The sequence below is a fragment of the Mus caroli genome, unplaced genomic scaffold (genome assembly GCF_978045245.1).
Source record: "Mus caroli unplaced genomic scaffold, Mus_caroli_1 scaffold_1, whole genome shotgun sequence".
NCBI classification, from domain to species: domain Eukaryota; kingdom Metazoa; phylum Chordata; class Mammalia; order Rodentia; family Muridae; genus Mus; species Mus caroli.
In genome coordinates this window covers 51,383,093-51,410,921 of record NW_028227256.1, presented here as the reverse complement: position 1 = coordinate 51,410,921, position 27,829 = coordinate 51,383,093, and the positions used below count along the sequence as shown (strand labels likewise).

General features: G+C 38.8%; 1 protein-coding gene across 1 annotated transcript in view; it reads left to right on the top strand.

Moving 5' to 3' along the window:
- Pgap1 (post-GPI attachment to proteins inositol deacylase 1) overlaps nt 1-27,829 on the top strand; it is an 85,566-nt gene that overhangs the window by 20,280 nt on the left and 37,457 nt on the right. Inside the window, exons 5-14 of the mRNA XM_021162705.3 lie at nt 3,642-3,799; nt 6,242-6,294; nt 7,609-7,675; nt 8,797-8,902; nt 9,470-9,525; nt 11,071-11,154; nt 14,426-14,472; nt 15,448-15,499; nt 18,433-18,510; nt 26,812-26,887. Of these exons, the coding sequence (XP_021018364.1) occupies nt 3,642-3,799; nt 6,242-6,294; nt 7,609-7,675; nt 8,797-8,902; nt 9,470-9,525; nt 11,071-11,154; nt 14,426-14,472; nt 15,448-15,499; nt 18,433-18,510; nt 26,812-26,887 (777 nt within the window). The remainder of the gene's footprint in view (nt 1-3,641; nt 3,800-6,241; nt 6,295-7,608; nt 7,676-8,796; nt 8,903-9,469; nt 9,526-11,070; nt 11,155-14,425; nt 14,473-15,447; nt 15,500-18,432; nt 18,511-26,811; nt 26,888-27,829) is intronic.

Here is a 27,829-nt window from a genome sequence, read left to right as displayed (position 1 = left end):
ATTTTTGTGACTCCTTCAAGACCAATTTGTGCTGCCCAAATATTCTTGGATGTACAGCCTTGCATTGGAGAGTGGTCAGTTTACTCGAGGCTACACTTTTAGAGAAAAAAATGATTTCTCCTGCCAGCAGCTAATAATTGCCAGTAGCTTAGTGGCCTGGGGTGGTGGTGTGTGCCTAAGTTTTCTCTCCTTGCTAGGATTTTGTCTGGCATAGGCTTGCACAGGTTTTGTAAGCTGCTGTTGAAACCCACTGTAAATTCCCAAGTGCAGCTGCCCTGCTGTGTCAAGCAAACACTTCCTTTCAGTTATCCTCTTCCTCCAGTGATTACACTCTTTCTTCCCCCTCCTCTACAATGATCCCTGAGCCATGGGAAGCAGGGTGCAGTACATATCTTCCCTGTAGGGCTGAAATTCTGTAATCCATTCTTCTCATCTGCTTGGCCAGTTACCGATCGCTGGGTTAACCACCATCTCTTGCACACAGAAGCTTCTGAGGGTGAAGGCTGAGAGGTGCATGGATCTGTAGGTATAATAATAAGTCACCAAGAGTCAGTTTAACCCTGTGTTCATTTAGCAGCATAATGGTAGGTACTCCCCTAGGGTCTATGATGTATCTAGCCATAGGTTTCTAGTCCAGTAATGGTGCAAGGTACGTGTTCTTGTAGAGGAGGACTTAATTTTGATCAGAAAGTTATTGGTTACTCCCATGATGTTCCTGCCACTGTTACAGCAGGTGGGCGTGTCTTTCCAGGCCCATCATCGATGTAACTTTCAGGGTTCACAGCTGGGTATGATTGATAATTACTTTTCCCCTTTGGTAGGGTGCATAGCATCTCTTAGCACTATTAGAGATAGCCGCTAGGGATGAAGCTCCCAGGACTGTATCTGCGTGATTTCAGCATCTTCTAGAACTCAGTCATGTGGCCTCTTCAGCAATGGGAGCTCACTGTCTCCTAGACTCTTGTATTTGCTCAACAGATGGTAAATCCTTCAGCTGCATCCTCATCCCTGAAGAATGTAATTTCAGTACCACCAGGTTCTCATTGTTCTAAAGAACAGCAATGGTTCACCTCTAAAACTGCCGGTCTGAGTGATTCTTAAACTTAGGGAGCTTTTCCTGAGTTATAGGAAACCTACTTTCTGATTTCTTATTTCATTAAATCAGAATCAGAGTGAAAACAATATTTAAGTAGTCAAGGGTTTTAAGCTTTTGATGTGTGTGGTGTGTGTGTATGGATATGAGATTGTGAAAAATATCCTGGTTCCTGGTTGAGCTAAGGCTAGAAACCCCAGTGACCTTGAAGGGATGGTAGGTGGTTTACCTGTTCCCAGGGGAACCAGGCTTCTCGCATAAGGATTCAGCCCTCCATAGATTTGTGGTCATCAGTCACATAAGGGCAAAGCCCCAAAGCCCTCCACAGGGATGTGTCCTGTGGTCTCAAGACAGATCCCCGTTTTAATGAGGTACCTAAAGGCTTGGAGGACTTAGCCAATAAACTCTCCTTCCCAGAAACTCCTCCCTGCAAAAGGTATTTAATCTCAGGCCCACCCTGACAAGCCGATACAGTTTTACTCATCTACTTTCTACCATGACAATAAATGCCTTAAAACCATGGATTGTCTCTTTTCACTGGGATCCGTTGTGGGGAGCCATAGAGGCCTTTGTCTTTAGAGTCACCATTTAATCTCCCATAGAAGGTCTCTCTACACTCCCAGCCACGACTAAGCCAACCCAAGCCCAAGCCAGCTGCCCACCGACAAGCCAAGGACTTCCCCCCATGGGGCCAGCCGGACCTCCCTCTTTTCCCCCTCAGCCCCTGCTAGATCCAGCCCGCAGGTCCCCACTCTATTCTCAGCTCTTCCTCAGCACCCAGTGGTGCCTGGGTGTCCGAGAGCCTACGAACCAGACTTCTTGGCCTTCTTGCAGACTGTGCTCCATACTCCCAGTGCCTCATGTATATATATATATATATATATATATATATATATATATATATGACTTTTAACAGATTCCTGGTTTATACTTGGTAGAAATACTACCTTTAAAAAAAGGAAAGAGGTCCTGCACTGGGCCAGACCTTAGAGGGTCATCTCTGACCATAGCCTTCTCACAGGGTAAGAGGGATGCGTATCCTGAACAGCTTGTCTCCCTGTGGTTCATGCTCTTATGCTCAGACCATGATTCAGAAAACTAAACTCTGAGATTGCTCAGTTATTTTTTTTTGGAGTGTGATCATGTAGCCCACTTACTAATCTAAACTTACTATAGCTGGAGCTGACCTTGAACTCCGGATCCTTCTGCCTCCCCACTGCTGGGTTTACACGTTTGCAGTTCCATAACCAGCTCAGTTTTTCTTACTCACATCCCCCAGGCTCTTTCCAGGGCCTGTGTGTGCCTCTTATATGTCTTTGTTCTAAAGCAGGTATGCACAAATCTAAATTGAACTGTGGCCAGGGTGTGGCTCTGCAGTGGAGCTTGGACTTTCATACAGGGTTCTTGAGATGGGGGGGTAAAATTAGATTGGGAGGAGAGAGGAGATACAGCAGTAGACCAGAGATCTGCTTTTCTGTGTTTTCATAATCTGGTGTGTGGCTTTGAAGTCTCTGAGAATCCTTTAACTCTGCTTACTAAGTTCTCTCAATAGTTTGTCAAGAAAAGAATAGAAAATACTTAATTTAGTAGTTTTGCACCTGTTTTTTACTTTAATATTTTTTAGCCCCATTGATAATTGTCCAAGGCTCTCGATGTGTCCGATCTTGGTACACTTGCTAATGCCTCAAGTGCCTAGTGCTGAGATCTTGAGAACTTTGTAGAGCAAATGTGCATGGCCATGCATGGGGTCTGATGGAGGAACACAAAGCGTTAAGTTCTGATGCTGAGAGGAAGTGAGATTTCCTTTGTTCTGGTCTCAGTTGAGTAATCAACATTACGTTTCTCTTACTTTTCATACATGGAGTGAAAGATTGCCTGGAAACTCACCACTTTACATCTACTGCTAAATGTACTAGATAAAATCCTAAGCATGAGCTTTTCTTCAGAAGTGTAATCCTAAAATTATTATGGTACAGCCCTGGTCGTTGTAGGAACTTAAATAATAACGTGCAGTAATGGTTATCCAAAGCAGAGTGGCTAAGCCTTCAAAAACTGGAACACTGTTGTGACATGGGAAAGTGTATGTGTCTTTTTTGAAGACCATTTTATTGAGGGCACTTTATATACAAAAATGCATGTATTTAATATATACAACATGATGGGATTGAACACAGAATATACCATGAAACTAAGACACTAATGTCTACAACTCCTTAGCAAAGTCTATGTGGTCTTTGAAAGAAGATGAGGGTTTCTTTGCCATGGTTTGTGGAGCATCATTCTTATTTGGTACAGAGCTCTGTTTGTGTGTGAACTTAATGAAAGGTACAATTTGGCTTTTTTCTCTACTGACACCTTTAGTAAGTCTCAGTATTTGTACTGTGATTGCAACATGGGGGAATATGCAAATTTCTCAAAATAGGGAAATGGGAATAGCGTTATTTATAGACCAAATAGCTTAAGTAAAAATGCAGGTAAATATTAGTATTATAAGCATTGTTGCATGAAATGGCTTGTTTTTCAGAATTTCTTTTTTATTTCCTTCCAGAGTTTTATATGACTGTAAACAACTATTGGATTTTAAATGCTCGGCACATAAATTTGACTACACTTTCTGTGGCTGGAGGATTCCGGGATTACCAAGTTCGTTCAGGACTGACTTTTCTACCAAAATTGAGCCATTACACCAGTGCCTTATCTGTTGTGGTAATTATTTTAAAGATTCTACATAGTAATATAATATAGACACAATGGAACATCAAAAGGGAAATAGTATATACCTGCTGGTAAATGAGTGTTGTCAGTAGCAGACCTTGTTTGTGAGTGTGTGTGTGTGTACATGCATTGTGTGTGTGTTTCCTTTCTTCTCTAATCCATTTGGTAGTGTGTTGCTGCCAATATATATCTCTGATGAAAATATTTTACTTACAGAATTTTTTCCACACTGTCTATAGTAGAACTTGACTCTTCTCTTTTTTTTTATTAGATATTTTCTTTATATACATTTCAAATGCTATCCCAAAAGTTCCCTATACCCTCCCTCCACCCTGTTCCCCTACCCACCCACTCCTGCTTCTTGGCCCTGGCATTCCCCTGTACTGGGACATATAAAGTTTGCAATACCAAGGGGCCTCTCTTCCCAGTGATGGCCGACTAGGTCATCTTCTGTTACGTATGCAGCTAAGACTCTTCTCTTTTAACTCTCAAGTATTTTATAGTTTTTCACATTTTTATGTATGCTATTAAGGTCAATTAAGAAGTAACAGTTTTTCAATGTTTATCTCGACAGTTAAGTTAGATTTATGTTCATTGTGTCTAGAAAATTGATGAGTTTACAACCATAATTGTGTTTGTAGCATAGGTTAAATTGCTATAGTATATTCCTATATAAGTAACAATATCTTAAATATAAATGGAGTTTTACTGTGAAGGTCAGTGAGTGATTTCTGATACAGGACCTGGGCTGATGCCAGACACCCACCTGGAATACTTTACTTTCAAGATCATCTTAGTGACCACTAGTTCAGCTGATAAAAAATCAGAATCGGGTAGAGCACAGGGTTGAAAAGGCACCCGTTACTTCTTTTCTTACACCATTAGAGGAAATCGGCTACTTCCTAAAACAAGAGAGGCCAAGGGAGTTAGCCATGCTGTCTGTTGTAAAGAATGAGTGACTTTTAGTGGACAGTTAATGGTTCCATGAGCAACCACTCTTATAAAATGTATTTTTATTAATTACATTTGTTCTCTGACAATTGCATTAAAAATATAAAATATTCTGATTACTCTCCAATTCCTCTTACCTCCCTCGCACCCTGCCAACCTCCTTCCCTACAAATCGGTCGCGTAGTCACGTGTGTTTTGGTTTGTGACGCACTGAGTTTAACCAGGGCTATCTGTGTGACCATGAGTTTAGATCTACCCTTTGGAGCCTGATGATCCCTTACCTGTAGGTCTACAACTGCTCAGCGTCTGCCAATAGCCAATAATGCAACAGTAGGGCCTCATGAGCGACTCCTCCATCCATAAATGACTGTTGACAGGGCAGTTCTTGTATGGCCACATGCCAGTAACTAAGGCTAATGTGGGCTCATGCTTGCAGTGGCTTGACTTCTTAGAAGATGGCTTTTCACAGCTGTTCTCCTTGTCATGGGCTCCCAGTTCTTTCTTCCCTTCCTGGGCAGTGTTCTTTGAACTGTAGAGGAAGGGAGGGGCAGTGTTTGTGTGTTGCCTTTATAAAGTCAAAGAAAATAAAGCACTTTTATGTTCTTGATAATGCTAAATGCTGCCTGCTAGTAGCTGAGCTGTTACTCCGCTCAGTAGCTAATTAAATCTTAGAACCAAAGAGAACTCTGATTGTCAGGATTTTTAGTAATTTATCAGCAGTAGTCCCCAAATATATAAATATATATATTTACCAGCAGTAGTCCCCATAAATTTATAAGAGGGATGGGGAGGAATAAGAGTTATAGAGTGCAGTTATAGAGACCAGTATGTAATATGTACTGATCATCATAATATGTATGAACAGTACATATTATGTTAATGTATGGAAATGCCATAATCTTCTTACTTTGTATGGCTAATATATGCTAATAAATATTTCTTAGGCACACTCCTGCTTATAAAATCTCATCTTAGAATAAACCAAGTAGTAGTTTACTCAAAACTAAAATCCTGAAATATCTATTGGAACTTTTGAAAAAAATTATTTATGTATTTACATCCAAAATGCCACCCCTTCCCAGGCCCTTTTGCATTTATGTAAAAGAAAAAAAAGATCTTTATGTAAGAAAGCTGTGGTATTTAATAAGATTCTCTAATAAGATTCCTTATTAAAGGAATGTTAAGGTCAACTTTATAATTGTGTTTTTAAATTGTGTTAAATGTTAAACTTTAGCATAGGATCTGTGTTAATGTTCGTTTTTAAAAAGTAATAGAAGCTTTTTAGAACCAGAAATGATGTTAGTTATATTATGTAGGAAATAATATACTTGAATCATCTTTTGTAAAAATTAATAATTTTATTCAAAGAATTAAACAATATAGTAAAGTTAACATTATGTGTTTCTAAATATTAGTCTGAACAATCCAGCAATAGGAAATAGTAGATGTGCTTGAGTTTAATTATTCTCCTTTTCCCCTTAGAGCTCAGCAGTGCCTAAGACCTGGGTCTCAACAGACCACCTCTCCATCGTGTGGTAAGTTATACATTGCACTGGTGATTTTTATAGTGTTTCTTTCTCACTGATGCAGTCATTGACTTGCTGTCTTTCATAGAATTTGACCCATAAATAAGTCCAAAAGTGAAGGATGAACTGGGTTGAAAACTCAAAACTTGGTTCTTGTTTGTTTGACCATGGTTTCCTTGACAACCTGTAACATCTTCTGAAGAAGCTAGATCACTCTGTCTTCAGCATCAAATACTAAATTTAGGGTTTGCCGTAGCTGGGCAGTCAGACGTGCCTGCAGAGGACCGACCTTCTGAGCCCCTGGCCAGTCACTGCACCCAGACACAGCTAATGTAGTGTAGATCTATACTTAATATATAGAAACATAAGAGATTACATATGGATCAAAAAAAACAAAGGCTCCTATGTCTAGCTCCTTGGGTTCTGGCTTTAAGATTCTTTTATTCGGGCTGGAGAGATAACTGCTTAAGAGCACTGGCTGCTTTTCCAGAGGTTCTGAGTTCATTTCCCAGCAACCACTTCGTGACTCATACCCTTCTGTAATGGAATCAGATGCCCTCTTCTGGTATGTCTGAAGACAGCTACAGTGTACTCATATGCATAAAATAAATACATCTTTTAAAAACATTCTTTTATCCTACCTTCATCTGCCTGTACAAGCCACAGTGTCTTCCAGATCCACACAGTTCAGGCATGTAGGAGGAAGCAGATATAATGTATGGAAGTTACATGGGCAACAGAAAGGCTGTTGTACTATCAGATACCCAGAAAGATTTCATTTGCTTTGCTTTTCTATGTTTCAACCTTAATACATACACTTAGTAAGAATGATCTGTTGGAAACCTTTTTAGTGTACAGCATTAAAGAAATATAATACACTCCATTATCTAATACAATTGTGCATATCTGAATCAAAACTGACAGTTGACAGCTTGTGGGAGAGGCAGTCACTGTGTGGCGGGAGGTATGTTTGGTAGAGTCCTCATTCCCTTATGGGTTACCCCACACTCATGCATATATGGGTGTGACTAGCTGGAATTTGCAAGTTAAAAAGTAAATTAAATTTAAGAGGAGGACATGAAGTTGGAAAGGAGGTGTGGTGTGGGAGATGTGGGACGGGTTGGGGAGGAAGCAAGGGGTTGATGATATGATCAAGATAAGAAATTTTCAAAGAATAGAGTATGATCATTTCTAACATATTTTATTTTAATAAATAAATGATTAATAAATAAATTTGATTTAATAAATAAATGATCACAATTTCAATTTTTTAAAAAAAGTATGGGTTTTAAGAAGATTTTATGTGCTTCCTTTATTTTTTAGGTGTAAACAATTGCAGTTGACTACAATTCGAGCGTTCTTTGATCTTATTGATGCCGATACCAAACAAGTATGCATGTTAAACTGAAAGCTTGTTTTAGCAAAGTGAAGGCTTTTGTTAACACTAATAGATTTAATTCATTTCAAAATGGATACTAAGAGAAACCTGGACCTTATATCAACTTAAATAAGTTCTGAAATGGAAATATCTTTGTATCTTCTGGTGTGCTGTGTAAACCATTAGTTCAGGAAGTGGTGAAACTAAAGAGCAAAGGATCTTTTAACTCTGCCATCAGTTCGTTGAGCAGTTCAGAGTTTGATATATATTTCTCTGGCTTTTATTTTTAATTTAAGGGAAATATTTATTACAGACTAATAATTTTTCTTAGTAATGCATTTTGAACATCATAATCTTTCTTACTAGGTTCTCTTGAACCATGTTTTAAAGTTTAGCATATTAGTAAGATCAAAATGTATGCAGTAAGATCAAAATGTTCACAGTCATTCAGGAACTCACGCTCACCAGAGATTTGCCTATGTACTGTCCAGGTTGAGTCATTGCTGTAATGAGATCTCATATATTAATTCTTCAAACCTGGTTTCCAGTTGTTCGGTTAGCAAAGCACAGAAATCACCATGCCCTGTAGAGAACATCACCTTATTTTGTCACTTCCTTAACGACTGCTGGATGGGTTGTGGTAGCAATCATTTCAGCTTAATTAACAGGCCTGTGTTCATTAGCTTCAGGATCTTCTGTGAGTTAAGAACAAGCTGATATGACTCATCTTAAACTGCCTTCCCTCGGGTCATTTTGCAGTGCATCTTTGTTCCATGGGAATGGTTTTAAGAGCTGTGGCTCTGGCTTCTTCCTCCTGGAGAAAACATTAGTGTTTGAGATAGTCTGTTTTCATTATAACAGAGCATTATAGCCCCAAATCTTAATAGTTGAGTGACTTTAAACAGATTATTTCTCTGTGCCTTAGTTTTGTTTTTTTTTGTTGTTTTTTTTTTTTTTAATAAAATACAGGTATATGCTACCTTTAGAATTTTCCCTAGGATTAGAGTTAATAGTGTATTGTTTTAGAACTGTGCCTGGCTCAGAAGGAGTAAATATTGACTATTACTCAAAGAAATGCTTCATCAAATTGTCATGATGTAAATGATCTAGACGATATTTAATGTTCTTTCTAGATAACTCAAAAGCCTAAGAAGAAATTGTCCGTTTTGAATCACCATTTTATAAGACACCCAGCTAAACAGTTTGAGGAAAATCCGTCCATAATTTCTGACCTAACAGGTTTGTGGTAATAACCTTTAAAGTCGAACTTTTCATTATTTTTGATAAAATAATAAAGTAGAAAGGCAAATTGTAAGATAAAAGTTTTGTGCTGGAATTTATTGGATAAATAGAAAGGTTTTGGCGTTACATGCCCTTGTTTTTTCCTGATAGTCACCCAAAGAGAGAGGTGTATTATTTATAGCATCTTTATTTCTCCGTCATTTACTCTTTGACCTTCTTTTGAGTTACTAACACATCATCCCATTGATAAGTTTGCTCTTAAGCATACACTGTGGTAGTCACGTAAATGTTTTGCATGGGGAAAGTCATGCTGATTTCCTTCTACTGAGAATCCATTAAGCTAGAGATGCTGAGTGGCTTTGTAATTCTTACCTGATGTGAACACTGGTTGATGATGCTAAGCACGAAGGGTGCATTTCTGCATTTTATCTCTTAAAGCAGCCCGTGTGTAAGGAACCATGTGTTTGTTATTGTTGATAAGTATTTATCAGAATTCAAAACAGAAAGAAAATTTGTAATATGGAAAAAAACCGAGGCAAATAAATTAATTTCCTTCACATTAAGGGACATCTATGTGGGTTCCAGTAAAAGTGTCCAGATGGTCCTATGTGGCTTATAATGTAAGTATTCTATCAGTGTATTTTTGTCCAAACTTATACTCATATTTATCTTTAAAAGTTAGGAACTTTTAAGAGCAAATCGCATCTAATTTTCTCATGATTTGGTAAGAATACCTTAATAATAAATATTGAATATGTTCAATTTACCTGTTTTATCATAAATTTGGACCCTTTTTCTTTGTTCAGTTTATATTTAGGTAAGGATCCAAATGAGGCCTATACATCCCTGTTGGCTGATATGTCTGTATTCCTCTTGAGTATATTTTCAGCTCTTATTTTCTTTGAAAATTACTGACAAAATATCAGTCACTTTTTATGATGGACTTTCATACTGGTTCATTTTACTGATTGCATTTCCGTGGTCATTCAGTACGTTCCTTAACCAACTCTTCCTATGATTTAGTGATTGGATCTAAATGCCTGATGGAGTCTATTTTTTATTAGCTTTTTTTCGCCTGGAACCTCTTCTTGAGACATGATCAGTTGGCAGGGAATATCTGAATGAATTAATTTAGGACACAAAAATGATTCTATCCTATTTTTCTTTCAGTTATCGATTAGAATGCTTCACAGAAGAATTTCCCCTTATCTACTAAGTTTGTTAAAAGTAGGACAAATGCCACAGGAAAGGATGACACGATCGTTTGCACTGCACTCGAGTTGCTGGCTGTTAAGGGTAGTGGGTTGGCTTGTTCTCATTCCCCGGGGTTCCTGTTGTCAGCTCATGGATAGGAGAATATGTGTGTACTCACTGAGTTCACTGAATCTTTGCCTGACAAGCTGAAGCCATCCAGAGTTTGTCTCCTTAACCTTTTCAGTACAGCTTCTTATTTGTGTCTGTTAGTGTGCCCATTCTCCAGATGAGTGCCACACTATGAGTGCAAGCATTTCAGCCTCTCCTCCTCCAGGGTTTGAGTTTGCTGTTTAGGTAAGGAATTGTTTCATTTAGAAAACCGTACCTGCAAAAAAAAAAACCCAGAATCTGGCTGTGGTTCCTAGGTTGGTTATACAACCTTTTCAGTAGCCAAAGCAATTGAAAGTTTAATTACCACAGCCACACATGGTGGTGCACACCACACCTTTAATCCCAGCACTTGGGAGGCAGAGGCAGGAGGATTGCTGAAATTTTGAGGCCAGCCTGGCTTATGTGGTAAGTTCTGTACCAGTCATTGCTAAAAAATGAAACCCTGGCTCAAAAAAAACAAAACCAAACCATTAACTAAAAGGTAAATCATCACACAGACACTGATGCTTTCTGGACGGCTCTTCTGCAGTCTTTGTCTTTTCTTTTTTTTTTTTTAGAGCTGAGGACTGAACCCAGGGCCTTACACTTGCTAGGCAAGCGCTCTACCACTGAGCCAAATCCCCAACCCCTCTTCTGCAGTGTGAACCTCTTGTCTCCTTGTCCTTTGCCTTCCAGTCTTAGCCAACTGGTTCTTAGTAACAGCAGTAATGTGATGATAATTGTTTATTCTTGTTACCATGAGTTTTGAATGATGAGATTTATTCACTTATTGTACTTAAATTCATTTCTCTCTTTTTTAGGAATCTGATAAGATTTACTTTGCATTTCCTCTTGCAAATCATAGAAAAATCTACACTCATGCCTATTGTCAGAGCACCATGCTGGTAAGAAGATCGGCTCATATCATTTAAATTTGAACGCTGTTGTTCATTCTCTTAGTTTCATCTGCTGGTTTCATAGGATCAGCTGTAACTGTCATTAAGTTGAGTCACTTAGAAACGTTTGTTTTGAGCAATGTTTTGGTTGAGAACTACTAAGCACCATTTATCTATAAGTGATAATGTTCTCTTAACTTCTACTTGAGTCTTCCACCCTGTTCTTCTACCTTAGATTTATTGTCCTCGGGATGAGGCCTTGAATCCTAAACTTTTGTTGTTTTTAAAGGATAAGTATAGGTGATAAAGCTGTCCTGATGGAGTGTGAGGCAGTGAACCCGGTTTTACTATGTGATCACATACTAGAGTGCAGGGGCTTTTTATGCCAGATGCTCTGTAGGACAGTAAAGTGAGTAGAGGACAGACGTACACTGTCAAAGCAAATGACATTCTTTATATTACATTTCATCTTTCATAATTTAATTCTTTATCTGTTCAGTTCTTGTTACAAATGTATTACTTGTGTGAGGCTGAGGCTGAGTCTTGCCTCGTGTAGATAGGCCTTTCCACATCCTGCCCAGGCTCTTGAGTAGCTGAGATTACATGTATACAGAACTCAGACCGAGTGTGTGACTTTGCCAGTAGAACTTAACATGTGAAACAACATATAGGAAACTTTTAAAAGAAAAGGTGAGAAGTGGCCATGGCAGTCATGATTCCAAAAAACTACATTGTAGTGTAATTATCAGCGTTTTATTTCTCATAGATATCAGCATCTCTCAACCTCAAGCGAGGCAGTTGATGCTGAGAATGATGGTATTCTAGCATGTCCATTAATATAGTGCTGAATTGCAAACTAGGAGGTGAGTTAGTTATTTTCAATGTCACTGTGATCAAATACCCGAAAGAAGCAAATTACAGAGGAGTTTATTTTTGCTTGTGGTTGAACTGGGTACCATCTGTCATGGCAGGGAAGGTGAGGCAGTTCCTGGAGCAGACCATGCTGTTGGTGGTACCCCCTTGCATCTCAGCAAATTAGGAAGCACAGCTGGGGGCAGAACTGGCACTATAACCCCCAGTGGCTTCCCCACACCATCCCACTTCCTCCGGCTAGGCCTCACTTCCTAACCAATTCCACTTCTTCTCAGAATGGCACGGTTAGCTGGAAAACAAGTGTTCAAAAACATAAGCCTATGGGGAATGGTTCATATTCAAACCATAGCAAGAGGTCAAGGTTATATTGAGAAAATGCTTGTCAAAATGCAGATCTTGCATTTGAGTGACTAGGAGAATGTTTTGTGTAATGTCTTCGGATGTGTTGGTGTAAATTAGAATGGCCCCTGTAGACTCATACATTTGAATACTTAGTTCCAAGTTGGTAGCACTGTTTGGAAAGGATTAGTAGGGATGGCTTTGTTGGAGGAGATATGTCATGGGGTGGACTTCAAAGGCTCACACCATCTCCACTTACGCTTTCTGCCTGAGCTTGTGGATGGAGATGTAAGCTCTCAGTTACTCTCCAGCATCATGCCTGCCTGCCTGTTGCCATGTCAGCCATGCCATGAGGTTCATGGACTCTACCTAACCCTCTGGAACCATGAACCCCAAATTAAATGCTTTCTTCTATAAAGTTGCCATTGTCACAGCAGTAGAAGAGTAAGTCAGTCAGTGAGTATTACCAGAAAATAATATGTGAATTTAAAATTTTGTTTTATAATTTTTGTTGTAATAGTTTTAAGCCTATATAAAAGTAGGGAAAATATGATAATGGATTAGTTTGGTTTTTTTTTTTTTTTGGTTTTTCGAGACAGGGTTTCTCTGTGTAGCCCTGGCTGTCCTGGCACTCACTTTGTAGACCAGGGTGGCCTCGAACTCAGAAATCCGCCTGCCTCTGCCTACCGAGTGCTGGGATTAAAGGCATGCGCCACCACGCCCGGCAATAATGGATTAGTTTGTAACTAACGCAATTTAAACAATTTCCAACATTCTGCCATTCTTCTGTCATTTATTGCTTACTTCCAAGTGCTGTGGTTATGAGTTTATTTGAATAACCATGCTAATTTGCAGCTCTGCCCTGTCCTCATGCTTCATAATGTCTCATTATTGTTCTGAGAAGCCAGAATCACACAGCTAAGAAGCCTACAGTGAAAGGAAAGAAAAAAAACTTAGTTGCTAATTTCCAATATTCTTTAAAAAGGTCATCTTTTATTTAAGCTCATGAAATGGAAGACTGCCTGCCTGATGTATCATTGTCTGTAACTTGTTTGGCTTTAGAATGGACTTTATAAACACTGGTCGGATCAAAAGACTGATGTCTTCATTGTTGTATTTGTGATTCCGAAGCAATGTAGCTGTCTTGATAGTACTCCACATCATTTTACACTCTGGGGAATTTCAGTAACATCAGATCTTGGATATCGCTTTTGCTTCTGTAGAAATTGGAATAAACATCTCAGGTGGTGGTGCTTTTTAAAATAACCAAAGTTAAATGTAGGATGCTTTGTTAAAAAAACAAAAAAGAGCAGTTCTTTCTGCAGCATCTAATTGTGTGCTAATGAAGTAGCGGCTGCCTTCAGTCTCCAGCCCTTGCGATTGGGTTTCAGACTAAACACATTCCTGGTGATACAGAAGTTATGTCCTGGTAGTAAATGGAAATGTAGATGATAAAGTAAAAAGCTGTGCATAACCTGACTTTTTAAATTAAAGGCACTCATTTTTAATTGTCTTTCACCTTCCTGGCTATGGGTGTTTGGTTCTAGAAAAGTCTATCTCTAGTTCATATTTACTTTTGTTAAAATGTAGGTTACTATGTGTAACTAAGCGGTTAGAACTACTCAGATTTAGGCTCTTCAAGTGCCCCGAGGGCAGTCTCGTGCTGCACTACAGGTTAGCTGCTCACCCAGGCCATCCAAGTTAGTAGTCTACTTTCCCCCTATCCTAGACCTGTGTGTCTTTTTTTTTTTTTTTTTTTGGTTTTTGGTTTTTGAGGCAGGGTTTCTCTGTGTAGCCCTGGCTGTCCTAGAACTCACTCTGTAGACCAGGCTGGCCTCGAACTCAGAAATCTGCCTGCCTCTGCCTCCCAAGTGCTGGGATTAAAGGCATGTGCCACCACGCCTGCCGACCTGTGTGTCTTTAAGAACATGTTTCTTAGTCACCAACCACTATGTTTTTCTTGATCCTAACCATCAATGTTTCCATATATTTTTCTATGAATGTTATGTAACAGGAAAGTATTGGAAATGCTTGTTTTACACCATTGTTTTCTGTTATTAACCAACAGGATACAAATAGTTGGATTTTTGGCTGCATAAACAGCACTTCCATGTGGTGAGTTTTTTGAACTGATTGTTCATTTTTCTTGACACAAACGGTGCTTAGAAATTAAACTTTCAGAATAGCTATGGGCATATGTATACACATGTATGTATACATATATATGCCCACACATGCGTACACACATGCACACACATATGTGTGCACACATATGTACATACACACACACACACACACACACACTAGTTTTTTTCTGTTTTGATTTTTGAGATAAGGTTCCATTCTGTAGCCCAAGCTGTTCTGGAACTTACTGTGTAGCTCTGGCTAGCCTGGAACTCACACTGTTATTTGCATCAGCCTCCCCAGTATTGAAATTACAGACATGAACCACAACAAATAGCCAGAAAAGCTTTATATGCTCATATGTTTATTATGCTACTGTTGCAGATTATAATTTTTATATTTTAAATTTTAATTATTGTGTGTGTGTGTACTGTGCATGTATGAGCATGCATATGTGGATACATATGTATATGCATGTATATGAATGTATACATGTGCTCCGTGTGTGTTTGCATGTGTGTGTTGAGTGCATCATGCATGTGTATATGTGGGCATACAAGAGTACACTTGCCATGACATATGTGTGAAGTTCAAAGGTCAGCTGTTGGAGTTGGCCCTCCTCTTTCATTCTGGGTTCAGGTTGTCAAGCTTGCTCTACAAGTGCTTTTTCCAACTGACTCATCTCACTGGTTCTGGCATTGTTTCTTAAGTGAAAACACAAGGAAATCTATACACTAGTAATTTTTTTAAACATCAAACTAATTGCTTGTTAAGAAAAGCCAATAGCTTTTTTTTTTTCTTCACCAAGGGAACTTTGTGGGCTTACACATTAGACTTCATATTCATTGTAACTGCAGCCTCTCGTCTTCAGGGCTGCAGATGCTGTCTTTTTATTCTAAAGTTTGTTTGCAAATTACAATGCTTGAACATTTGCCCTCTAATTATATCTTCATATTTATTTCAAAGCCGGCAAGGGGTTGATTTGTCATGGAAAGCTGAGCTGTTGCCAACAATTAAGGTAAACAATAGCTTTAGAGTTTTATATTTAAGTAAAAGAAATCAGCTAATAGATGTTCTGGACTGTGCTCTTGTAAAAAGTCTTAAAAGCATTTTTTTTTTTTTTTAGAAATATATTTTGGGAGTATTTCCTTTAGAAATGTATTTGATGAGGAATAGCAAAAACAGCCATGTTTTGTTTATTTTCAGAGATTAAAAACTGTAAGTTGCCAACTTTCTGAATCTGTTACAGCATCATGCTGAAAGAGCCAGATAGACTTCTAAAATGCAGCTTGAGAATATGTGTAAATATATGTCTTAACTAAAAGCTAGTTACTGAATTCTATTGAGAATTCATTTTGGGAGAAAGGACTCTGCAGTAGGGCAGTGAGTATTTCAATGAGACATTTCGTAACTTTCCAGGTTACATCACATGGTGGTTAAGCAATTGGGTAACTTGTGGCTAGTTCTGCAGAGTGGTAAATCATAGCACAGATTTATTTAATAATAGTGATTTCCTTAAGTAACTCTACTAAGTTAGCAAGTTGTTGTTTTTTTTTTGAGATTTATTTATTTATTTTGTGTATGTGAGTACCGTGTTGCTCTCTTCAGATACACCAGAGGAGGGCATCGGATTCCATTACAGGTGGCTGTGAGCCATCATGTGGTTGCTGGGGTTTGAACCCAGGACCTCTGGAAGAGCACTCAGTGCTCTTAACCTCTGAGCCATCTCTCCAGCCCCGCAAGTCTTTCTTAAAAAAGATTAATTTGTACATTCTCAAAATCTACTGTGGAAAACACAAAAGACATCTATAATTTGATGAAAACATCTGTTCTAATTTTCAAATTATGTTTATTATAATTTACAATCTCATCTAGATTTTATGGTTTCAGTCATTAAGTAAATCCATATTTTAAAATTAAATATATTTTCTAATGAACTTAGACTTGAAACAGAAGATTTCTGGCTAGTCTCAGTCCTCTCCAACTGATACCAATTGTGTTTGTTTGTTTGTTTTCTCACTAATACTAATTTCTTTATTGAGAGGCAGTATTGTAGATTAAATTCTATATCACTGAGCCTATCCTCAGCCTCGATTTTTTATTTTTGAGATGGGGGGATGCCCTCACTAAGTATGAATGCTGCCCTTGAATTCCCTTTATGGCACAAATGGGCTTTGAACATGCGATCCTCCTGTATCAGTCTCTTGAATAGCTGGGATGTTAATTTGTGTAAACAATTCACTCTATGTTAGTTGTGCTAGCAAAAAACAACTTCACAAGAAGAATTGTGTCAGAAGGAATGGTCACGTCTGCAACTTTGGATGTCTTGTCTTGTTGGCTCTTTGTGCATGTTCCTTTGCAAACAAATATTATTTGATTTGTAAAACAGATGTATAAAGAAGCAATTTTACTCAACAGCATTTTGAAACTCAGTGAGCATTCCCTTACATTTCCACTTTGGAAATTCTACAGGAAAAAAACATTGTTGCCTGAGACTCAACAAAGATCTTACATATTTAAACAAACTAAAGCCACCTCTAAGTTTTTGCCCTGAATAAAAATGTTCAGAAGGCCTTAGGCTGACACCTTTTGACTAGTTACCCCATTTGTGACCAGTGTTGTACTCAGAGGGATCACTGCCAAATGTAACTTTAACTCCCTTAATTAGGACAATGTAATGTGTATTCAAATTAGGCATCAACTTCAAAGTAGCCCTTTCTCTACACCATATTTTTAAAGATAAACAGAATGAGATGATTAAGTGGAAATATTTTGTAGGTTTGGCATATTAATGCCATCTAAACAAAGGTTATGCCATGAAATGCATCACTCTGAGGCTCTCTGCTGACTGTATGTTAATAAGTAGGTGGAGCATTACAGTAACGCACAGTAAGAACACATATTTAGTAGCTGTTGGAGCCGATTGCTACACAGAACAGCCCAGTTCTTCCTAATTGAGTTATCTTTCATGTGCTCTACCTTTTGATGGGCCTCAGCTGCCTGTAGCTGTAATTTATGTGGTATCTTTAACATCTTTAGATTCTATGAAGACCTAGGAGTTTGCTGCTTAGCTGGGCTTCTGGCCAGGCTGTAGCCACTTTCTCAGTATTTTAGTTTCTGCATCTCTGTCCTACCTGTCAGAAACATTGACGTTTCTAAAGGAAAGTGAAGAAAACAAGTGTCTGTGGAAACATGTTCATATTTATTCATTACTCTTAATGTACGCATTCGTGTCCTACATCTGCATCCAGAAAGAAAACTGTCTTTGGAATCTTGGGAGTTACTGGAAAGACTAGTGTCTTACTTGTCCATTTATCAAATATGAAATGTAAAATCTGATTTTAATTTTTATGGAGCCCATAGTGTTCATTTGGTGAAATTCATCATTAGTGATGGTTCTTCGTCAGATATTAAGTATTTTATTAGATGGTGTTCATACATTAGCCAGCGGCTCTTTGCTACTTTGGCTAAGTCAGACTCCTTGGAGATTAAGTTGTGACTTTCCCATCACATTTAGCAGCTTTTGAATGTTCTTTGAAAGTTACTGTCATAAATATAGGAACAATACCATAATGCTCTCCATAGTAGATAGCTAAATTATAAAAAGAACACCATATTTGGAAATAATTATATAAAATCCTAACTTTAATGTTAAGCATCATTTGTTTTATCTGAAGAGACAGTTCAAGCAATATTTTAGATGGTTTATATTTAACAGTAATTACTACAAATTTATCTTTTTGTAAAATTATTGAGCTGGAAATATACATGTGGATATATACTTGATTTTTGTGTGTTTTTGTGGGAGTGTGGGTATATGTTGAAAGTTAAATTCAGGGTCTCATGCATATTAAGTGGGTGCTTTAAGAGGTAATTTCTAAAATAACCCATTTGTAAGTTTTCTTTAACATGCATCAGAAACAAAAATGGCTTTGTGTCTTTACCTTTCAGTCTCTGACGCTAAGACTTCAAGACTATCCATCCTTGTCGCATATTGTTGTCTATGTGCCATCCGTCCACGGAAGTAAGGTAACAGATGTGATGAGGTTTCTGTTGGGATGCTTGGTGGATGCTCATGTGAGAGTTTACTTTTTGATGATTTCTGCATAGATACAGGCTTATCTAACATCATGGTCAGTGTGGTGATCCACCTGATGTTAGGTCGTTATAGTGTCCACTCAGCTTGAATTAAGCAGAATAAACACAGATCCTTTTGTTCCTAGTGAGAGCTGGCTTCAGTTTGACAGTCTTTCCAGATCTCTTACTTGCTAGGTACCTTTTTATGTACAAGATATCAGAGGTTAATAGGAGATATAGAAAAGACTGTTATTTGTCATCCTGTCATGTAGGGAGAAAAAAAAAGCAATGTGAATCAGAGTAATAGAAGACTTTTGAATGCATAGAATACAGGTCAGAATGTAGCAAGAACATGACGAGAACAAACACAAATAACATCACAGACGGAGGAACCGAGTGTGGCTGTTTAGTGAGAGGATGGCAAAATGGCCTTAAGGAACAGGACTTCTGTAGGAAAGAATGATACTCTAGATCAGTACTGTCAAGCTCCAAATTACTGCCATGCATGTTAATTTAAATTAATTGAAATAAAACAAAATTCAAATTCCAGTTCCTTTGTACTCCGTACATTCTGGAGTGTCAGTAGTGGCATGGCTACAGAAATTGTAATCAACAGTACTTTAATACAAATCAAAACAAAACAGTGACTGGGAAAAAGCACAGTGTGGAAAACAGTGAATGAGTGAATGATTTTGAAAGGATGGCCACCAGATGTAGAAGAATTGTGGGCAGAAATGGAGGGAAACTGTCCTTGTTATATTGTGTAGTCTTTGACTGAAGCCCTGAACTGAAGGCAGTAGGAAGCCGTGAGATCTCTCACTGTGAACAGGACTGCATCATCTTTTTGTGGTGGAGGATGGGCCTGCCACAGGAGGAGTAAGCACCACTTAGGGGTTTTGAGGGGTTTTTTTAGTGATGTGGGAGTAGAAATGAAGGGCAATGACTTTGAAAGAGCCACAGGGAAGTAGGTAGGTAGAGGGGGGAAGCCCTGGCTCTCTTCCTTTCTGCATTAGGACCAGCCCACTTACACCCTCTGAGGGCCAAAACATCCTTCCTTTCCCATGCTCCTCCAGCAGACTTCTACTTAATCACATGATACTTTTGATGCCTCTTTGAGGAATATTCATATCACATTCCATTTTAAATTATTTGCTAATATCTTCATTGTTATCAACATACTGTGAACTCTTAGATTAACAAGCAGATACTCCCCCCCGCCAATTTTTATCCAATCTGCAGTGAATATCACATTTAATATACAAAGAAACAAAACCCAAAGTTTTTTGAGAAGTTAATGAGATTTGTGACCAAAATAATTAGGAAAATTTAGAAGAAATCAGGAAAAGAATAAGTGAGGATTGTTGCCAGTTGTCTTGAAGATTGAGTCTCACAAGTACCTTTCATGGATTGCTTAGCTCAAGTGAGAGATAATTCAGCATCTTCAATAATGAAAGCTCTCTTTAAGGGTTGTTCCATCAGGTAAGTTGGTTTCAAATAAATCGAATGTCTTTCCAAAACTTGAAAAGGCCTTTTCTAGTTATACCAAGAAACCAACAAGCCTTCATTCAAATAGATAAATGCAGCAGACTAGTAAAATGCACAATATATCTTAATCCTCTTCAGAAAATGATGTGACTGCCTGTGCTGGTACTCACTTTTCTTTCACTAGAATGATAACTTTGATCTTTGATTTCTGCACATCTACACATAGCTCGTCATCAGTAGACTGTGCACAAAGAGCAGATTCAGCTGATAGCTTGGTGATTTGTGTTCTGTCTTTCTCAGTTAAAGATTTGTTTCATTATGCCAAGTTATCAGCACAGTCTAAATAAATAAAATAAAAAAATCAGGGGTGCAATTCAGCAGACAGTCCCACGGTCTCCAGAGGGATCTCCACACGATCTTAGGATCACTGGTGAGTGGAACACAACATTGGTTCCAATCCAATCTCTCGGGACCTGATCCACCAGCAGGGAAGCAGAAAACCTGCCTGACCAGGGGCACAAGTCCCTTCCGGTAGGTGCCAGCTCCGGGTCACCTTGGGCGCCAATCAGCGGACAGTCCCATGGTCCCCAGAGGACTCTCCACATGATCTTAGGATCACTGGTGAGTGGAAGACAACATCTGTTCCAAACCAGTTGTGACTGGCCTGTGACAGCAGGAGCAAGGACACGGGAGCCCTGCCTGACCTGAGGCTCAGGTTCCTTTTGATGGGTATTGGTATACCTTGGTTTCAAACAGACCAGACAACTCCACGTTCTTCAGAGGAGACACCACTTCCAGGCGCTGTAACATGGATCTTAGGATTCCATGATTCCAGGATAACAGGAGCTTGGTCACACCAGGATCTCAGGGTCTCAGGAGGAAGCTTGATTGCCAAGAACTCTGACACACCCAGAATCTCAGGTTCACAGGAACCCAGAATCACAGCATCACAAAGAAAGCTGGACTCTGAGGAGTCCTGAATCAACTGGGATTATAGGAAGGACAGGCTCCAATCAGATATATTGAGGGCAGCAAGCACTTAAGATAATCAGATGGCAGGAGGTAAGCATAAGAACAGAAGCTACAGAAACCAAGTTTACTTGGCATCATCAGAACCAAACTCTCCCATCATAGCAAGTCCTGGATATGCCATCACACCACAAAGCAAGACATGGATCTAAAGTCACTTCTCCTGATGATGATGGAGGACATTAAGAAGGAAATACAGGAAAACACAGGTAAACAGCTAGAAGCCCTTAAAGAGGAAACAGAAAAATCCCTTAGAGAGTTACAGGAAAACACTAGCAAACAGGTGAAAGAATTGAACAAAACCATCCAAGATCTAAAAATAGAAATAGAAACAATAAAGAAATCACAAAGAGAGACAACTCTGGAGATAGAAATCCTAAAAAAGAAATAAGGAACCATAGATGTGAGCAACAGCAATAGAATACAAGGGATGGAAGAGAGAATCTCAAGTGCAGAAGATTCCATAGAAAGCATGGACACAAAATCAAAGAAAATGCAAAAAGGTCCTAACTCAAAACATCCAGGAAATCCAGGACACAATGAGAAGACCAAACCTAAGGATAGTAGGTATAGATGAGAATGAAGATTTTTCAACTTAAAGGGCCAGCAAATATCTTCAACAAAATTATAGAGAACTCCAAATACACTGGACCAGAAAAAAAATTCCTCCTGACACATAATAATCAGAACAACAAATGCAGTAAATAAACACAGAATATTAAAAGCAGTAAGGGAAAAAGGTCAAGTAACATATAAAGGCAGACCTATTAGAATTACACCAGACTTCTCATCAGAGACTATGAAAGCCAGAAGATCCTGGACAGATGTTATACAGACCCTAAGAGAACACAAATACCAGCCCAGGCTACTATACCCAGCAAAACTCTCAATTACCATAGATGGAGAAACCAAAGTATTCCATGACAAAACCAAATCCACACAATATCTTTCCACGAATCCAGCCCTTAAAAGGATAATAAAGAGAAAGCACCAACACAAAAATGAAAACTACACCCTAAAAAAACCAAAGTAATCCTTCAACAAACCTAAAAGAAGACAGCCACAAGAACAGAATCCCAACTTTAACAACAAAAATAACAGGAAGCAACAATTACTTTTCTTTAATTTCTCTTAATATCAATGGACTCAATTCCCCAATAAAAAGACATAGACTAATAGACTGGCTACACAAACAGGACCGACACTACCTCAGAGTAAAAGGCTGGAAAACAATTTTGCAAGCAAATGGTCCGAAGAAACAAGCTGGAGTAGCCATTCTAATATCTAATAAAATTGACTTCCAACCCAAAGTTATCAAAAAAGACAAGGAGAGGCACTTCATACTCATCAAAGGTAAAATCATCCAAGATGAACTCTCAATTCTGAATATCTATGCTCCAAATACAAGAGCAGCCACATTCATTAAAGAAACTTTAGTAAAGCTCAAGGCACACATTGCACCTCACACAATAATAGTGGGAGACTTCAACACACCACTTTCACCAATGGACAGATCATGGAAACAGAAACTAAACAGGGACACAATGAAACTAACAGAAGGTATGAAACAAATGGATCTAACAGATATCTATAGAACATTTTATCCTAAAACAAAAGGATATACCTTCTTCTCAGCACCTTGTGGTACCTTCTCCAAAATTGACCATATAATTGGTCACAAAACAGGCCTCAACAGATACAAAAAATACTGAATTATCCCATGTTGTGTCTGGCCAGCGGCTTGCATGTCTGGGTTCTAGTCTGAAAAGGCATCTTGGAAACCTGGAAGAGAACAGGGGCTAGGCGAAGCGAGAAAAAGATGTAGCTAAGACAGTCATTCTGATCAAAGCTCAATTTTACTATTCCGACACGCAGTTATGAAGGAGGGGAAGGGGCCCGATTCCCGCCAAATAATCTTGTGGTCCAGTAGCAGGGTGACCACGTGTATGGCTCCAGAACAGCAAACCAGCAGGTTCCAGCAGTGGGCGTGGCAAGCTCCACCCTGATGTATACAGTGAAACCTGATCTAGCAGGTTTCAGGCTGGGGAGGGGAGGCTACAATCCCATGCATCCTATCAGATCACCACAGAATAAGGATGATCTTCAAGAACAACATAAATAATAGAAAGCCAACATTCATGTGGAAGCTGAACAAAACTCTACTCAATGATACCTTGGTCAAGGAAGAAATAAAGACTTTTTTAGAGTTTAATGAAAATGAAGCCACAACATACCTAAACTTATGGGACACGATGAAAGCAGTCCTAAGAGGAAAACTCATAGCTCTGAGTGCCTCCAAAAAGAAACTAGAGAGAGCATATACTAGCAGTTTGACAACACACCTAAAAGCTCTAGAATAAAAGGAAGCCCAAGAGAAGTAGATGGCAGGAAATAATCAAACTCAGGGCTGAAATCAACCAAGTGGAAACAAAAAGAGCTATACAAAGAATCAACCAAACCAAGAGATGGTTCTTTGAGAAAATCAACAAGATAGATAAACCCTTAGCCAGACTAACTAGAGGGCACAGGGACAGCATCCTAATTAACAAAATTAGAAATGCAAAAGGAGACATAACCATAGATCCTGAGGAAATCCAAAACATCATCAGATCCTACTACAAAGGGCTATACTCAACAAAACTGATGAACCTGGATGAAATGGACAAATTTCTAGACAGATACCAGGTACCAGAATTAAATCAGGATCAGATTAACGATCTAAACAGTCCCATTTCCCCTAAAGAAATGGAAACAGTCATTAATAGTCTCCCAACAACAACAACAACAAAAAAGCCCAGGACCAGATGGGTTTAATGCAGAGTTCTATCAGACCTTCAAAGAAGACCTAATTCCAATTCTCAAACTGTTCCACAAAATAGAAACAGAAGGTACTCTACCCAATTCATTCTATGAAGCCACAATTACTCTGATACCTAAACCACATAAAGACTCAACAAAGAAAGAGAACTTCAGACCAATTTCCCTTATGAATATCGATGCAAAAATACTCAATAAAAATCCTTGCAAACCGAATCCAAGAACATATCAAAACAATCATCCATCATGACCAAGTAGGCTTCATCTCAGGGATGCAGGGGTGGTTTAATATATGGAAATCCATCAATGTAATCCACTATATAAACAAACTCAAAGACAAAAACCACATGATCATCTGGTTAGATGCAGAGAAAGCATTTGACAAAATGCAACACCCATTTATGATAAAAGTCTTGGAAAGATCAGGAATTCGAGGGCCATGCCTAAACATAATAAAAGCAATCTACAGCAAACCAGGAGCCAACATCAAAGTAAATGGAGAGAAACTTGAAGCAATCCCACTAAAATCAGGGACTAGACAAGGCTGCCCATTTCCTCCCTACCTATTCAGTATAGTACTCGAAGTCTTAACCAGAGCAATTAGACAACAAAAGCAGGTCAAGGGGATACAAATTGGAAAGGAAGAAGTCAAAATATCACTGTTTGCAGATGATATGATAATATATATAGGTGATCCTAAAAATTCCACCAGAGAACTCCTCTAAACCTTGTAAACAGCTTCAGTGAAGTGGCTGGACGTAAAATTAACTCAAACAAATCAGTGGCCTTTCTCTACAGAAAGGATAAACAGGCTGAAAAAGAAATTGGGGAAACAAAACCCTTCACAATGATCACAAATAATATAAAATACCTTGGTGTGACTCTAAGGAAGTCAAAGATCTGTATGATAAGAACTTCATGTCTCTGAAGAAAGAAAGAAGATCTCAGAAGATGGAAAGATCTCCCATCCTCATGGATTGGCAGGATTAACATAGTCAAAATGGCTATCTTGCCGAAAGCAATCTACAGATTCAATGCAATCCCCATCAAAATTCCGCCTCAATTCTTCATCGAGTTAGCAAGGGCAATTTGCAAGTTCATCTGGAATAAGAAAAAACTAGGATAGCAAAAAACAGTTCCAACCCACCTCAACACTGATTATGGCTTGTCTTTAAAAACACTTCGTTTCTTCTTAGAAGGGGGAACAAAATACCCATGGAAGGAGTTACAGAGACAAAGTGCAGACCTGAGATGGAAGGATCGACCATCCAGAGACTGCCCCACCCGGGAGTCCATCCCATATACAACCACCAAACCCAGACACTATTGCATATGCCAGAAAGATTTTCCTGACAGGACCCAGATATAGCTGTCTCTTGTGAGGCTATGCCAGTGCCTGGCAAATACAGAAGTGGATGCTCACAGTCATCTATTGGATCGAACACAGGGCCCCCAAAGAAGGAGCTAGAGAAAGTACCCAGGGAGCTAAAGGGGTCTGCAACCCTATAGGAGGATCAACAATATGAACTAACCAGTACCCCCCCCCCAGAGCTGTGTAGCAGAGGATGGCCTAGAGAGGCCCTTGGTCTTGCAAAGATCATATGCCCCCAGTACAGGGGAATGCCAGGGCCAGGAAGCAGGAGTGGGTGGGTTGGGGAGCAGAGTTAGGGAGGGTATAGGGGACTTTGGGAATAGCATTTGAAATGTAAATGAAGAAAATATCTAATAAAAAAAGAAAACTAAAAAAAAATCTAGTATTTAAATATCTTTACACAAAATCATTGAAATTGTATTTTTAAAACTGTTTCACTATCTCATGATTCACCCCTCCCAAAAAAACCAAAACCTGTAAAAATATGAATAATCTTGTTCAGTAAGTGATTTCTTTTGTCTTAGTTAGGGTTTCATTGCTTTGAACAGACATCACGACCAAAGCAACTCTTATAAAGGACAACATTTAATTGGGGGTGGCTTACAGGTTTAGAGGTTCAGTTTATTTTCAAGGTGGGGGCATGGCAGCGTCCAAGCAGATGTCGGGCTGGAGGAGCTGAGAGTACCACATCTTGTTCTGAAGGCAGCTTAAAGCCCACACCCACAGTGACACAGAAGAACACACCTCCAATAGTGCCACTCCCGGGCCAAGCATATTCATACCACCACAGTCGTCTTTGGGTAGTCTTTTCTGTAATGGAAGTGCTGCTTCTTTGCCTTGAGAGAAGGAATGAAAGCAAAGCTCTTGCATGGTAATGTCCCTATGCACCGTATAGCACACATCTAACAGCAGCCCACTCACCTGGTCTTCAGTTTAATAAATTATTGAGAGTCCATCTGAGGGCAAAGGAATAACACAGCTGAGATACCGGAGGGAGCGTTGTCACAGAAGCCTAGGATAGACACTCATTTTTTTTTTCCATTTTCTGTAGTAACTGGCTGATCTGCAATAATCTCCTACAAATAGCGTTAGCTATAGATGAGTTAGATGACTGGTTACAAATGCTTTTATAGCCTGATTAAACTATAGATACTTGAGAGATACGGGATTTAATTTAAAAAGCAACGAACATAATTTTCTTTAGGAAAGTACTCAGAGACATGTTGTCTAAACCCTTAATTAATCTTAAATTGCCTTTGTATCTCAGTACTTTGATCTAGACTTTAATACTCTTCCTCTGAAAACACCTGGTGTTATAATTAAGATTTGCCATGAATTTGTTATAAAAATGACCTTTAGACAGTATTTTGATTAAGAAATTGCTTATCAAGTGTTCTTGACATGGCACCTGCTTGGGAAATTGTGCCACAGTTACAAAACAATCAGTTTAACAGACCTTGCTAAAGCTGAGGCTTATTTTCCACACAAACCTCAAGAGTTTTCTAAATTAAATTCTCCATTTTCTAATGAGTCAATGTCTTATATCTCAGTTTGTTGTAGACTGTGAATTCTTTAAGAAAGAGGCAAGGTCCATGCAGCTACCTGTGACTCACCTCTTTTCCTTTGGTAAGTATTTTGTTTTTGAAGCTTAAGCACAGCTTTTAGCAGTGCCGACTGACTTTGCCAGTCGTAGAATATTAAATATTAGCATGTTCCAAGTCGAGTGCTTAGGAAACAGTGTGGTCAGGAGCAGTGATTTGCTTGTCAGCCTCTGAGGTTGAAGGTTAGACAGGCCTTATCTCAGGTCTCTTTCTCTTGCTGTGATAAGGCACCATGACCAAGGCAATTTATAAAAGAAAGACTGTAATTAGAGAACAGAGTGGCCAAGCAAGCATGGAGGCTGGGAAGCTGAGACCCAAGGGGATCCCAGAGGAGGAGGGAGAAAGGGGCTGGAAAGTACAGCAAGGCCACACCTCCTAATCCTTCTCAAACTCTTCCTTCCGCTAGGAAGAAATTACTCAAGCACATGAACCTACTGGGGCCATTTTCATTACAAATCACTCTGTATTTTCCCATATTTATATAAAATGCAGGAACCAGGTGCTTCTATATGTGTATTTTCAAATGTGATACTGGTCCATTTTAGAGTTGTTTTTTTTTTTTTTCACAGAACAAGCTTTGATTTTTATTATTTAAATAAACCCCACTTGTTTCTTATTCTGATTCTGTGCTTGTGCCTTCAACACTGTCATTGTAATTTTCTGACACACACACAGCATATCTAAATGGTTGTCTGTCTAATGAAGGTTTCTCAACTATATGTTAATAGATTATTTATGTGTATGGGAGTTTTGCTTGCATGTATTTTTTTTTTTTGTGTACCATGTGTGTGCAGTACCTATAGAGGCTAGAAGAGGGCAACAGATCCCTGTTATTATTAATTACAGGAGTTAGATGCTAATAAATCTAATTGTTCATGGTATTAACTTTGATCTTTTGTTTATTAAAATTGTATGTCAACGACTTCTCTACTATGTAATTACTGGTTTTTATTTTTTACCATTACAA